Source organism: Perca fluviatilis, chromosome 5, assembly GCF_010015445.1.
Source record: "Perca fluviatilis chromosome 5, GENO_Pfluv_1.0, whole genome shotgun sequence".
Taxonomy (NCBI): domain Eukaryota; kingdom Metazoa; phylum Chordata; class Actinopteri; order Perciformes; family Percidae; genus Perca; species Perca fluviatilis.
In genome coordinates this window covers 37,087,386-37,100,284 of record NC_053116.1, presented here as the reverse complement: position 1 = coordinate 37,100,284, position 12,899 = coordinate 37,087,386, and the positions used below count along the sequence as shown (strand labels likewise).

The window sequence follows — 12,899 nt, the reverse complement described above, 5'->3', positions numbered from 1 at the left end:
CATCTTTTCCTCCGAGAAAAGCTTCCATTGCTGTTTTTTTTAGCTCTTCTTCCAATGAAGGAATACTTTCTAATTCTGATAAAACTCGCTGCGATAGCTACGCTCATCTCCTCCGTGGAAGGCGCCACGTTGCTTAGACCGAACAGTCGCTTCAAAACCAACGCTGATTGGTCGGTCGTCCAAATTTTCTCTATGTCAAGATGCCAAGATCAACATGTCCTGGACTTCTTTCAGTTATCCGGCTTCACCTAACCTAACAACCGCGGTCCATCATAGCCTGTACTACGACGCTGGTTATCAACTAGTTCAGTCAACTCAGGGTTTCCCAATCCAGCGGCACGCGCGTTCACATAAAAGAGGCGAGGTTTGCACACCACGACCAATCGCAAGCATCTACCAGAGCAGCATATTTTAAACAAGAAGAGCAAACTATAATTCTACATAAATATGAAGAACACAGACACGGTTTTACAGGCATAACGCGATACAGTCGCTGCTTCCTAAAACAGGAATGAAAGCTGGCAAAATAAATAAATAAAAATAGCCAACGCTGTAGATGTTTAAATCACAACGCTTATTAATATCACTTCCCCATCAGTCAGGACCAAGATCTGACCATAATTACACTTGTGCTTTCCATAAACTGTCGTTGCTTTAGCCTTACATTTCAGTTGCAACCCTGGCAGTGGGAAGCGATCGTGAGAGCAAATAAAAAATATATAAAAACATAATTCAAACCGATGTGCGCATTGGCGACACACGGCTCAAGAAGCCGATATGTAATTCCCTCCCATTAAAATATATATATTTCATACAAATACCAATCAGGGAATGTTAACAGGGTTGTCGATCTCTAAATGTTTTAACTTTTATGAGCGCACCTCTCCCTCTCCCTCTCCCTCTCTCTCTCTCTCCCCCCCTCTCTCTCTCTCTCTCTGCACCGAGCTCCGCCTGATCTTCTTTAAGAACGGTGACGCCGTTATCAATCTATTGATTGGTCAGTAGGCGGTGCTTTTACACCGGTTGATCTCTGATCTCCAACTTAACCTGCTCCCGACCAGGTTAGGTGTTCAGCATGAGTTACCATGGCGATTGAACCCGATAACAACTGATCCACCTTCGTAGTACAGAAAATCCTGGGTTGAGCCTTAAGTTAGCTCGTTAACGCCAAATCCTGCTTCGTAGTACAGGCCTCAGGACGCTCTCACCAGGCTAGTCTTTTACGTGTGGAGGAATAAATCATTGCATCACCATCTGGAGCGCGTCCCGGTGTGTTGATGCATCTCTCGGTGTTCAGTCCCTCGCGGCAGCTCTTTGTTGGACCGCTTACAGCCGCGGCACCAAGGTTTACCGGTTGTTAACGACGACAACAAAATGACTGATGATTAGGGTTGGACTAATGAAGTGCTGGCAAGTTTTACATTTGGCATTTTGGGTAACTTTTCCTGATTTTGATGGAAGCTGCTTTTTTTGTTAATAAAGCTCTTCAGCTGTGAGAAAAATGTCTCCGGGGTGAAAATTCTTTGTAGTCACAGAACATATTCGGACATATTGTTTGTAACGCTAGATAGTTTGTCCTTTTGGTGCGTTGCAAAGCAATTATTTTTATTGTTAATTGTTGTTCAAAATAAAAGAAAGAAAGAAAAGATCACACATCAACTCTATATTGTTAAGAACAAAATGATTAATTACAGGGGTTCTGCAGGTTTCACCAAGACTTTTTTTTTTTAAGACCTTTATGAATGAAATTTACAGTAACATTTTAATTAGAGGTGTTGAAATTAATCAAATAATCGATGCATCGAATCGTGGACGTGGACGATGCTGCATCGATAATCGTCCGGCTCATAATCGATTATTTCTGTTTATAATGTAATGTAGGCCTGACAAAATTTCTGTTTACATATTCTGGTATGTTTTGCACATTCAGGAAGTGCCATGTGCTCAGTGCTGTATAGGTTTATGTATCCAAGTTATTTAGTATTAGAGCACTGCAGAATGTTTGGTTTTTGAAGCTTGAAAAGCTATGAATTAAATATCCTACATGACTTTAATAGTAAAAATGTATCTGACAAATCGTGATGCATCGAGATATCGAATCGAAGACGTGATAATCGTAATCGAATCGGGAGATCAGTGACACCTCTAGTTTTAATATTGATGATATTTTCTTTTAACTACCAAAACAAAAAAAGACAAAAAGTGTCTCTCTCGATATGTCGCAGCCTTTCGGGATACTGTACGTACTGTATATGGCGCCAGTTGATATCGCGATGACGATAAAAAAAAAAAAACACCAATATATATTGTGCAGCGCTAGCGACAGGTGACTTACATCCTCATCTCAGAGGTGAAGGAGGCGAGCGGCGAGAGGGTCCCGCTGGTCAGAATGATGCAGCGAACACCTTGATTCACCAGATCCTGCATGCTGAAGCCCGGAGAGAAGCACCAGTAACTCAGAATGTTGCCTACGAAACGGTGCAAAGAAACACATGACTCAGCATGGCCATCGTCGGTCTCCTACATCATGTGTATTTACTGCGTTCAGATCATCAGGGGCCAGAATGCAGGAGCCACATGTTTATCCTGTCTGTCTCCTGAGTGTGGACTGGTAGCTGGAGAGATGCCAGTTCAACTCCTGGGCGCTGCCAAGGTACCTTGAGCAAGGCACCAAACCCCCCAGTATTTTATACTGTCCAACCAGTAGAACATGTCCTGTTCTGTAGACATGGTTATGTATTCATTCATTCATTCATTCAATCTATTTTGATGCGTTTTCCCATAACTTTTGTAATTTTACATATGTTTATCAATATTAAAATCAATATCGCATTTTGTTATTACACACAGGTCGGAAACACACACACACACACACACACACACACACACACACACACACACACACACACACAACGTCCTTCTACATGCACTAATGGAGAGATGTCAGAGTGAGTGGGCTGCGACTGAACAGGCGCCCTGATCGGTTTGGTGCCTTGCTCAAGGGCACCTTGAGATGAACTGGCACCTCTCCAGCTCCACCTCACCAGTCCAAACTCCGTATTTCGGTCCGTACGGGGACTTGAACCAACAACCCTCCGCACATTTCAGCAGGGGTGCAACTCAATGTGCTTTACATAAAACATTAAAACATAGTTAGAAGTTCAATACAAAATTAAAAATAGTTAATACAGAATTAAAACAATTCATACAAAAAAAACAACAATTAAAAACAGATTAAATACAAAAATAAAACAATAAAATTCCCAATACAGTGCAGTACAAAGAATTAAACATAAGCATCTAAGCAGAAAAACGGTTAAATTCCGCAGATTTTGATTCTGCATCACCGCTGAAACCTGTAAAAGGACTCCACAGACTCCATTCATCCATTAATATTACCTTGTTTCAGGTTTTATTATTACCTTGTTTCAGGTTTTAATATTACCTTGTTTCAGGTTTTAATATTACCTTGTTTCAGGTTTTATTATTACCTTGTTTCAGGTTTTAATATTACCTTGTTTCAGGTTTTAATATTACCTTGTTTCAGGTTTTAATATTACCTTGTTTCAGGTTTTATTATTACCTTGTTTCAGGTTTTGTATATTACCTTGTTTCAGGTTTTTAATATTACCTTGTTTCAGGTTTTAATATTACCTTGTTTCAGGTTTTATTATTACCTTGTTTCAGGTTTTATTATTACCTTGTTTCAGGTTTGCCTTGTTTCAGGTTTTGTATATTACCTTGTTTCAGGTTTTATTATTACCTTGTTTCAGGTTTTATTATTACCTTGTTTCAGGTTTTAATATTACCTTGTTTCAGGTTTTATTATTACCTTGTTTCAGGTTTTATTATTACCTTGTTTCAGGTTTTATTATTACCTTGTTTCAGGTTTTATTATTACCTTGTTTCAGGTTTTATTATTACCTTGTTTCAGGTTTTATTATTACCTTGTTTCAGGTTTTATTATTACCTTGTTTCAGGTTTTATTATTACCTTGTTTCAGGTTTTATTATTACCTTGTTTCAGGTTTTATTATTACCTTGTTTCAGGTTTTATTATTACCTTGTTTCAGGTTTTATTATTACCTTGTTTCAGGTTTTAATATTACCTTGTTTCAGGTTTTAATATTACCTTGTTTCAGGTTTTGTATATTACCTTGTTTCAGGTTTTGTATATTACCTTGTTTCAGGTTTTGTATATTACCTTGTTTCAGGTGTTGTATATTACCTTGTTTCAGGTTTTGTATATGACCTTGTTTCAGGTTTTGTATATGACCTTGTTTCAGGTTTTATTATTACCTTGTTTCAGGTTTTAATATTACCTTGTTTCAGGTTTTAATATTACCTTGTTTCAGGTTTTAATATTACCTTGTTTCAGGTTTTAATATTACCTTGTTTCAGGTTTTTTTGTATATTACCTTGTTTCAGGTTTTAATATTACCTTGTTTCAGGTTTTATTATTACCTTGTTTCAGGTTTTATTATTACCTTGTTTCAGGTTTTAATATGACCTTGTTTCAGGTTTTAATATGACCTTGTTTCAGGTTTTAATATGACCTTGTTTCAGGTTTTAATATGACCTTGTTTCAGGTTTTAATATTACCTTGTTTCAGGTTTTATTATTACCTTGTTTCAGGTTTTAATATTACCTTGTTTCAGGTTTTAATATTACCTTGTTTCAGGTTTTATTATTACCTTGTTTCAGGTTTTATTATTACCTTGTTTCAGGTTTTATTATTACCTTGTTTCAGGTTTTATTATTACCTTGTTTCAGGTTTTATTATTACCTTGTTTCAGGTTTTAATATGACCTTGTTTCAGGTTTTAATATGACCTTGTTTCAGGTTTTAATATGACCTTGTTTCAGGTTTTAATATGACCTTGTTTCAGGTTTTGTATATTACCTTGTTTCAGGTTTTGTATATTACCTTGTTTCAGGTTTTAATATTACCTTGTTTCAGGTTTTAATATTACCTTGTTTCAGGTTTTAATATTACCTTGTTTCAGGTTTTAATATTACCTTGTTTCAGGTTTTATTATTACCTTGTTTCAGGTTTTATTATTACCTTGTTTCAGGTTTTAATATTACCTTGTTTCAGGTTTTAATATGACCTTGTTTCAGGTTTTAATATTACCTTGTTTCAGGTTTTAATATTACCTTGTTTCTTTGTTGAAGATGCCGCCCACGCGTCGGCGCTCGCCGTTTTCTTGTGATGGCTGTTGTCTCGATGGATGTGAACCTGAGGCAGACAGCAGACGTCAACGTATAATAATAATAATACATTTTATTTAAAAGGCGCCTTTCATGGCACTCAAGGACGCCTTACAAAATTTATAAAAAACATTTAAAGAAGAAAAAGAAAAATCAAACCAGTACAGCATCAAACATTAATCACATAAAAGCATGCCTAAACAGATACGTTTTAAGAAAAAAACTGAGAGACTTGAACTGTTTCGAACTTCCACAGGAAGAGAGTTCCATAAATGGGGAGCAGCATAGCCAAAAGCTTGTGACCCCATAGAAGCTGTCCTAGTGCGTGGCAGAACAAGTGTAAGTGCAGAAGCGGATCTTAGAGTGCGGGAAGGAGTGTGAATATGAAGAAGATCTTGAAGATATGAAGGAGCCAAATTGTTAAGTGCTTTGTTAGTTAAAAGCAAAACTTTAAAATCCAAACGGAACTTAACCGGGAGCCAATGCAGCTTCTGTAAAACAGGAGAAATGTGTTCAAAAATGCGAGTTTTGGTAATGAATCGAGCTGTAGCGTTTTCTACCAACTGTTATTTATGGAGAGATTTCGAAGGAAGCCCATAAAACAAAGCATTACAGCAGTTGATTCGTGATGTTACAAGAGCATGCACCAGCGTAGCAGTACTCTTGAGTGAAAGGACAGGACGCAGACGATTTATATTGCGAATGTGAAAGAATGCAGAACGGGTAATTCTATTAATGTGAGCTTCAAAAGACAATGTTGTGTCAAAAATACGTAACTGTGAGGAGAGATACGTTTTACAGATGGACACGCACCTTAAAATAAGCCGTGTTGGACTCCATCTGCTGCTGTCGCTCCTCTTCTGACGGCTCACCGCAGAACACCAGCTACACCAAAGAGGAAAGAGAAGAAGAAGAACTTCACCGCTGCTTTTATTTCTCTAAATGGAACATCCTAAGGAAAACGGAATTCTGCACCAAGGCTGAATTATGGGAAAGAGACTTCAGATACAGTATTAGGGGACCACTAAGGTCTATATAAAAGAGACTTCAGATACAGTATTAGGGGACCACTAAGGTCTATATAAAAGAGACTTCAGATACAGTATTAGGGGACCACTAAGGTCTATATAAAGAGACTTCAGATACAGTATTAGGGGACCACTAAGGTCTATATAAAAGAGACTTCAGATACAGTATTAGGGGACCACTAAGGTCTATATAAAAGAGACTTCAGATACAGTATTAGGGGACCACTAAGGTCTATATAAAAGAGACTTCAGATACAGTATTAGGGGACCACTAAGGTCTATATAAAGAGACTTCAGATACAGCATTAGGAGACCACTAAGGTCTATATAAAAGAGACTTCAGATACAGTATTAGGGGACCACTAAGGTCTATATAAAGAGACTTCAGATATAGTTATTAGAGGGACCACTAAGGCCTATATAAAAGAGACTTCAGATACAGTATAGGGGACCACTAAGGCCTATATAAAAGAGACTTCAGATACAGTATTAGGGGACCACTAAGGTCTATATAAAAGAGACTTCAGATACAGTATTAGGGGACCACTAAGGTCTATATAAAAGAGACTTCAGATACAGTATTAGGGGACCACTAAGGTCTATATAAAAGACATCAGATACAGTATTAGGGGACCACTAAGGTCTATATAAAAGAGACTTCAGATACAGTATTAGGGGACCACTAAGGTCTATATAAAAGAGACTTCAGATACAGTATTAGGGGACCACTAAGGCCTATATAAAAGACATCAGATACAGTATTAGGGGACCACTAAGGTCTATATAAAAGAGACTTCAGATACAGCATTAGGGGACCACTAAGGTCTATATAAAAGAGACTTCAGATACAGTATTAGGGGACCACTAAGGTCTATATAAAAGAGACTTCAGATACAGTATTAGGGGACCACTAAGGTCTATATAAAAGCATCCAAAAAGCCATGTCATGGGACCTTTAAAAACTCTTCCTTTAGCTTCCCCGTGTAGCATACCTGGATGATATTAGCAAGCTTCTGCAGTCCCGTTGTGTTCAGGAACACTCCTTGCTCTGATGAGAAACAGACGTCACACAACGCTTTTGTTAATTACACAAATTACTCCACAAACACATGTCGCTTTGTTAACAGTTTCTGTGTGATAGAGCCAGAAGACTAGTGGTGGGGGAGAATATCGCTGCGGCAACATATCGCTGTCCGTTTCTGTGCGATATATACGAGAATCGATACGCTGGCACCAAATATGGATATAATACGGTTATTTAAATAAATAAAATAAGGCGCTCTGCTCCCAGCATCGATACGTCATGGCTCCTCGAGGTGGTGGTTTTTATTTGAGGGTTTCGACATTTGTTTTACAACGTTTTTTTTTGTTTTTTTTTTAGACATTTTTGGTCGCTTTTTTCGTTGCTTTGACGATTTCGCTTTAACAGATATTTTTTTCAAAGTTTTTCTCACTTTTTTTTTTTTCAAAGTTTGTCGCTTTAAAAAAAAGTTCCTCTCACTGTTTTTGGACTACTTTGTCACTTGTTTTTTTGAAATTTTTTGTCCCATTTGTTCTTGCTTTTTGCAAAGTTTTTGTCAACGTTTGTCTCGAGGCGGCGCTCAACACACGAACGAGGGAAACTTTAACGGAAGTTAACGAGCCGAAGAGGAAGAGGTTTTCAACGGGATGGCTGACAGCAGTTTGAGGCAAATAACAAGATGCTCCGGCCACGTGTTTGGACCCAGAGTTGCTATTTACGTTGTTACGTAAATTTGGAACGTTATTATAACCATGTCTGCGTCTAAAACTTTGGAAAAGCTAAACCGATAACAAATCAGAAACACTCATAAAGCTTAAAGGACAAATCTGGCACAAAATGAACCTAGGGGTTAATAAAACATGTGTACTGAGTTTGATCCTTCTCTGGGATGTGCAACGTGAGCTGAACTGTCACTTGACCCCAATGGATCGATAGGAATTAGGTTTGTGAAATGTAATTACATGGAAATGCATGAATTATATATCTGTTTATTAAAATATATGGCTCCCGTTGCACAGCGTTCGTCGTTTGACTGGTCGTGAGTGTTTTCCCAAGATGGCGCCCGCCTGTATACGCTAACGGTACAGTCTTTCTAAACTATCTTTTTAATAAACTGTCTGTACACTTAGAAAGTTATCAGTGCTTGTGTTTACATGTAGGGACCCTCATTATGCTACCGTGGAAGTGTGGTGCTGTTTTGAGCCTTGTTAGTGGTGTAGAAATAGAGATTACTGTGGCTGGGTTAGCTCAGTTGGTAGAGCGGGCGCACATAGGTAGAGGTTCACTCCTCGACGCAGCAGCTGCGGGTTCAATTCCGACCTGCGGCCCTTTGCTGCATGACATTCCCCCCTCTCTCCCCTGTCATGTCTTCAGCTGTCCTGTGAAAATAAAGGCCTAAAAATGCCCCAAAAAAAGAAATAGTGATTTCTTTTTCCTTTCTCGTACCCTGACGACTAGCGTTATAAGCTAATTAGCGGTGAGCGCTAACACTGGTCACATGCGATTAGCATGAAAACAGATCCCAGAGAACGGTCGACTCGGTACACCTGTGTTATTAACCCCTAGGTTCATTTTGCGCTGGATTTCTCCTTTAAAGACAAAACTTGCTAAAGAAGTCCAACTACAATCATAAGATCTGAGAAAAGTCTTAGTTAGTTAGTCGTTAGTTTGATGCTTTATTCATCGTTTTTGGCTCTTTTTTGCCACATTTTACATCCATTTGGCGCAGGTGCTGCACCTGAGACTTATAATGGTGAGGGAAACCCTGGTATGAAGGGAAATAAAACTCCCATCTGCAAAAACGACATCACATGCTGGACAGCAGACAATGTAACGAAAATCAAGTGACATAAAGACGAAGGAATGAAGCCATACTGACGTCCTGCCAAGTATCCAGTGATCTGCTCCAGAGCTTCGTAGACCTCCGTCTTGCTCTTGTAGGTCAGGTGGGCTCTCTCTAACAGCTCATAGATGAAGCTGAGACAGACACAAGACACTGCATTACAAAAACCCATATTCAACTCACTCTGCAAGTCAAAAGAAAGATATCCACTGGAGTCACTTATTGTAATGATTTAAAGTGCTCATATTATGCTTTTTGGCTTTTCCCCCACTTTCCTTTATTGTGTTATATATCTTTTTTGTGCATGTTCTAGGTTTACAAAGTGAAAAGCCCAAAATCCACCCCAAAGGGACTTACCATCTCCACCAACTGCTCCAAACAGCTCTATTGTAGTCCAGCCTTTACTTCAGAGACAGATGTTATAATGCTCGCCTAGCTGCTAGCATGGCACGCCCTCATACTCTGCTTCTGACTGGCTAGTAGTCCTTACCTAGGTACTGTCAGGGCACGCCCTCATACTCTGCTTCTGACTGGCTAGTAGTCCTTACCTAGGTACTGTCAGGGCACGCCCTCATACTCTGCTTCTGACTGGCTAGTAGTCCTTACCTAGGTACTGTCAGGACACGCTCTCATACTCTGCTTCTGACTGGCTAGTAGTCCTTACCTAGGTACTGTCAGGGCACGCTCTCATACTCTGCTTCTGACTGGCTAGTAGTCCTTACCTAGCTACTGTCAGGGCACGCCCTCATACTCTGCTTCTGACTGGCTAGTAGTCCTTACCTAGGTACTGTCAGGGCACGCCCTCATACTCTGCTTCTGACTGGCTAGTAGTCCTTACCTAGCTACTGTCAGGGCACGCCCTCATACTCTGCTTCTGACTGGCTAGTAGTCCTTACCTAGGTACTGTCAGGGCACGCCCTCATACTCTGCTTCTGACTGGCTAGTAGTCCTTACCTAGCTACTGTCAGGACACGCCCTCATACTCTGCTTCTGACTGGCTAGTAGTCCTTACCTAGCTACTGTCAGGGCATGCCCTCATACTCTTCTTCTGACTGGCTAGTAGTCCTTACCTAGGTACTGTCAGGGTACGGCCTCATACTCTGCTTCTGACTGGCTAGTAGTCCTTACCTAGGTACTGTCAGGGCACGCCCTCATACTCTGCTTCTGACTGGCTAGTAGTCCTTACCTAGCTACTGCAGAATGTGCGACTCCCAACAAAGATGGAACAGAAGTGAGATGTCTCACTCTGTAGCTAAAACAGAGAGCTCAACACACAGGGTGAAAAGAGGAGCTGCAGCAATGTGCAGTACAACAAAAATGTTGTTTTTTGAATATTAAACCATGTAAACCTATTCTGATATAACCTCTAAATACAATTATGAAACTGAAAATGAGCAGAATATGAGCACTTTAAATGTTTGATGATTCTGATTAGTTTGTTTTGGGCTTTTTAACCAGAAGATGATTCCATTTCAAGAAGGATTAGACAGAAGGACTGAGCCGTAGGGCTGGGTATCGTTCAAAAACATTTGATACCGGTACCGTGACTTCCATACCGGTTCCTGAACGATACTTTTTCCCCCTAATTACATAAAACAAAAAGAAACTACAACATTACGAAACACATTTTTAGTATTTTTCAGCTCCTACTACATGAGCCCGTGTGTCTCGTATGTAACGTGGAGTTTTTGGAGTTGTCAACATTAGACAGCCAATCACAGACATTATTAGATCTTGGTAGAAGCATGCTGCGTGCCTATTGGCTCAAGACGCTTATGAAAAAACAGTTTTCCTTTTAGCGAAATACTCTTGAGTGAATTTATTTCCTCTGGTAAACGGTTACGCGGTGTAGCCTACGTATGTCTGGGGCGGTTATTGTGAGACGTAAGAACGGAAAGTAGTAGTCTAGTAAACGCCAAGGTTGAAAGGAGTAATGCAGTCTGCCGTCTATGTGGCCTCCTGTTGTTGAATTATAATCATCATAGTCTCGCATCGCCAGACCCTCCTCCACAGCGCTGTGGAGGAAACACAGCATTCCTAGATGGGAGAAATACTATATATTGGACTTTCTTTAAACCAATCACAACCGAATTGGGCGGCATTAAGCCACGGACGCAGAAACGCTGGCTCTGCTAAATAGTTTCTGGAAGGAACTTTTTTTGTGGAACATCTGCACCCCGCAAAAAAAAAAAACGCCACATCCAATATTAAATGAAGTGAACTGTTGACACGATACAGTAACGTGAGTTATTTAAATCAGCCGATACATGGTTACACCTCATTTGAGGGACGAAAAGAGGGACATCCGGCAGAATTTCCGAAGTGGAACGTCGAGGACATCGACCAAGATCATCATAATAAGTAAACAAAGCGACGTGATTGGTTGAGGTCTTTATTCGAGGTGCGGACAAAAAAAAAAACAGAGCAAAAAAGCGACCTTGTTCCCGAAAGATTACGTCGCTTTATTGTCGCTTAAAAGGTATTGTGGAGGATTTTCTTTTTCCGGGTGGATCATCAAGACTATTGGTCCTCCTAGTTGTCAATCATTATGTTTACGTAAGGCCGTGGTACGTGCTCGTCCCTAGGGTAGTTTTCGCTTTCTGCGCATGAATACTTTCAGGTGTATATGTGTGGTGAGCTACGAGTGTCTACGAAAGGTACGACAAGAAGAGAAAGGCCTCTGAAGAAAGAAACAAGACCGGAGTGTTTTTGGGAGAATGTTTCACACGCTGGCGTGCGCTAAAAGCACAGGTTGGGCTCTCCACTGATGCCTCAGTCGCGAAGTTTCTACTCGACAGGTAAAGTTTGGCGTGCTATTTGGAGAAATCCATTTAAAATCACTGCTAGTGAAAGTAGATGTAAGCTATGATTAGCGATGCTAGCCCTGGCACAAGTCACGAACCGCACAGACACGGTAAACATCTCAATTTGTGAAAAAGTGCAAATCTTCTTTCTGAAAGTAGCTTGTATGAACCATGCCGACAGCAACTTGTAAACAGTGCACTCTCGTGCACACGTTTAATAGGCGTTCCCTCTCGGGAGCAGGCAGAGTGTTACGCATGTGCATTTTTTCAAAAAGTGGAGAGGGCGGATCTTTTCTAAAATTCGGGAAAATCCTCCACTATACCTTTAATATTCACGTTCTGTGTAAAAGTACTCACGAAAAAAACAAGTGTTCAAAAAAATGTATTGACGTGCAAATTAATCAAATAAAAAAAAAACTCCCCAGTGCGTAAAGACCTTTAGGCTTTTGAATCTTCTTTATAGCTTTAAGAATACTTACGTTTGATTTTAGCAATGGTCTCTACGGTCATTTTAAAACCTGGAATTCAAGAACATTGTGTAAGGATGGATTTTCTGATAACATTCAAAGTATGTGTCTAATGTTGTCTCAGTCAGGTGCCGTAGAGCCCGCCCTCCCATCCCCCCTATGTGTGAGACAGATAAGCCTTCTGACCCGAGTTGAGCGACTCTACGTTGAAGTCTTGGACAGAGTCTCCGTGGCTGACTTCTTTAGCCTGCTCCACCAGCAGCCGGTCCACAGCAGTGATGGCCGAGGCTACGTCGTAGGGAGTCAGGTCAAAGGATGTTGATTCTTCACACGTCTTCTCCTGCAGACCACAGAAACACATGAGTGGGGGGTATTCTGCGCTCTTTGCTACCACAGGCACGTAGACGCAACTGTGCCGCCGCAATTTGGGCCAGACATCTGACTTGCTTGACCAGAAGGCCACGTTCAGACAGCCTGCGTCGGTCCGGCAAAAACCCAGGTCTTTCCATTCATTTTGAATGGGGGTG

The 12,899-nt window shown here is 40.3% G+C and overlaps 1 protein-coding gene across 1 annotated transcript in view; it reads right to left on the bottom strand.

The window, feature by feature from the left end:
• The window catches only part of rtel1 (regulator of telomere elongation helicase 1), a 61,196-nt gene that overhangs the window by 30,349 nt on the left and 17,948 nt on the right, over positions 1 to 12,899 (bottom strand). The window contains exons 9-16 of the mRNA XM_039800468.1: positions 12,559 to 12,712; positions 12,385 to 12,423; positions 11,103 to 11,116; positions 9,138 to 9,285; positions 7,230 to 7,285; positions 6,023 to 6,094; positions 5,156 to 5,237; positions 2,336 to 2,468 (exon numbers count right to left, since the gene is read on the bottom strand). Of these exons, the coding sequence (XP_039656402.1) occupies positions 2,336 to 2,468; positions 5,156 to 5,237; positions 6,023 to 6,094; positions 7,230 to 7,285; positions 9,138 to 9,285; positions 11,103 to 11,116; positions 12,385 to 12,423; positions 12,559 to 12,712 (698 nt within the window). The remainder of the gene's footprint in view (positions 1 to 2,335; positions 2,469 to 5,155; positions 5,238 to 6,022; positions 6,095 to 7,229; positions 7,286 to 9,137; positions 9,286 to 11,102; positions 11,117 to 12,384; positions 12,424 to 12,558; positions 12,713 to 12,899) is intronic.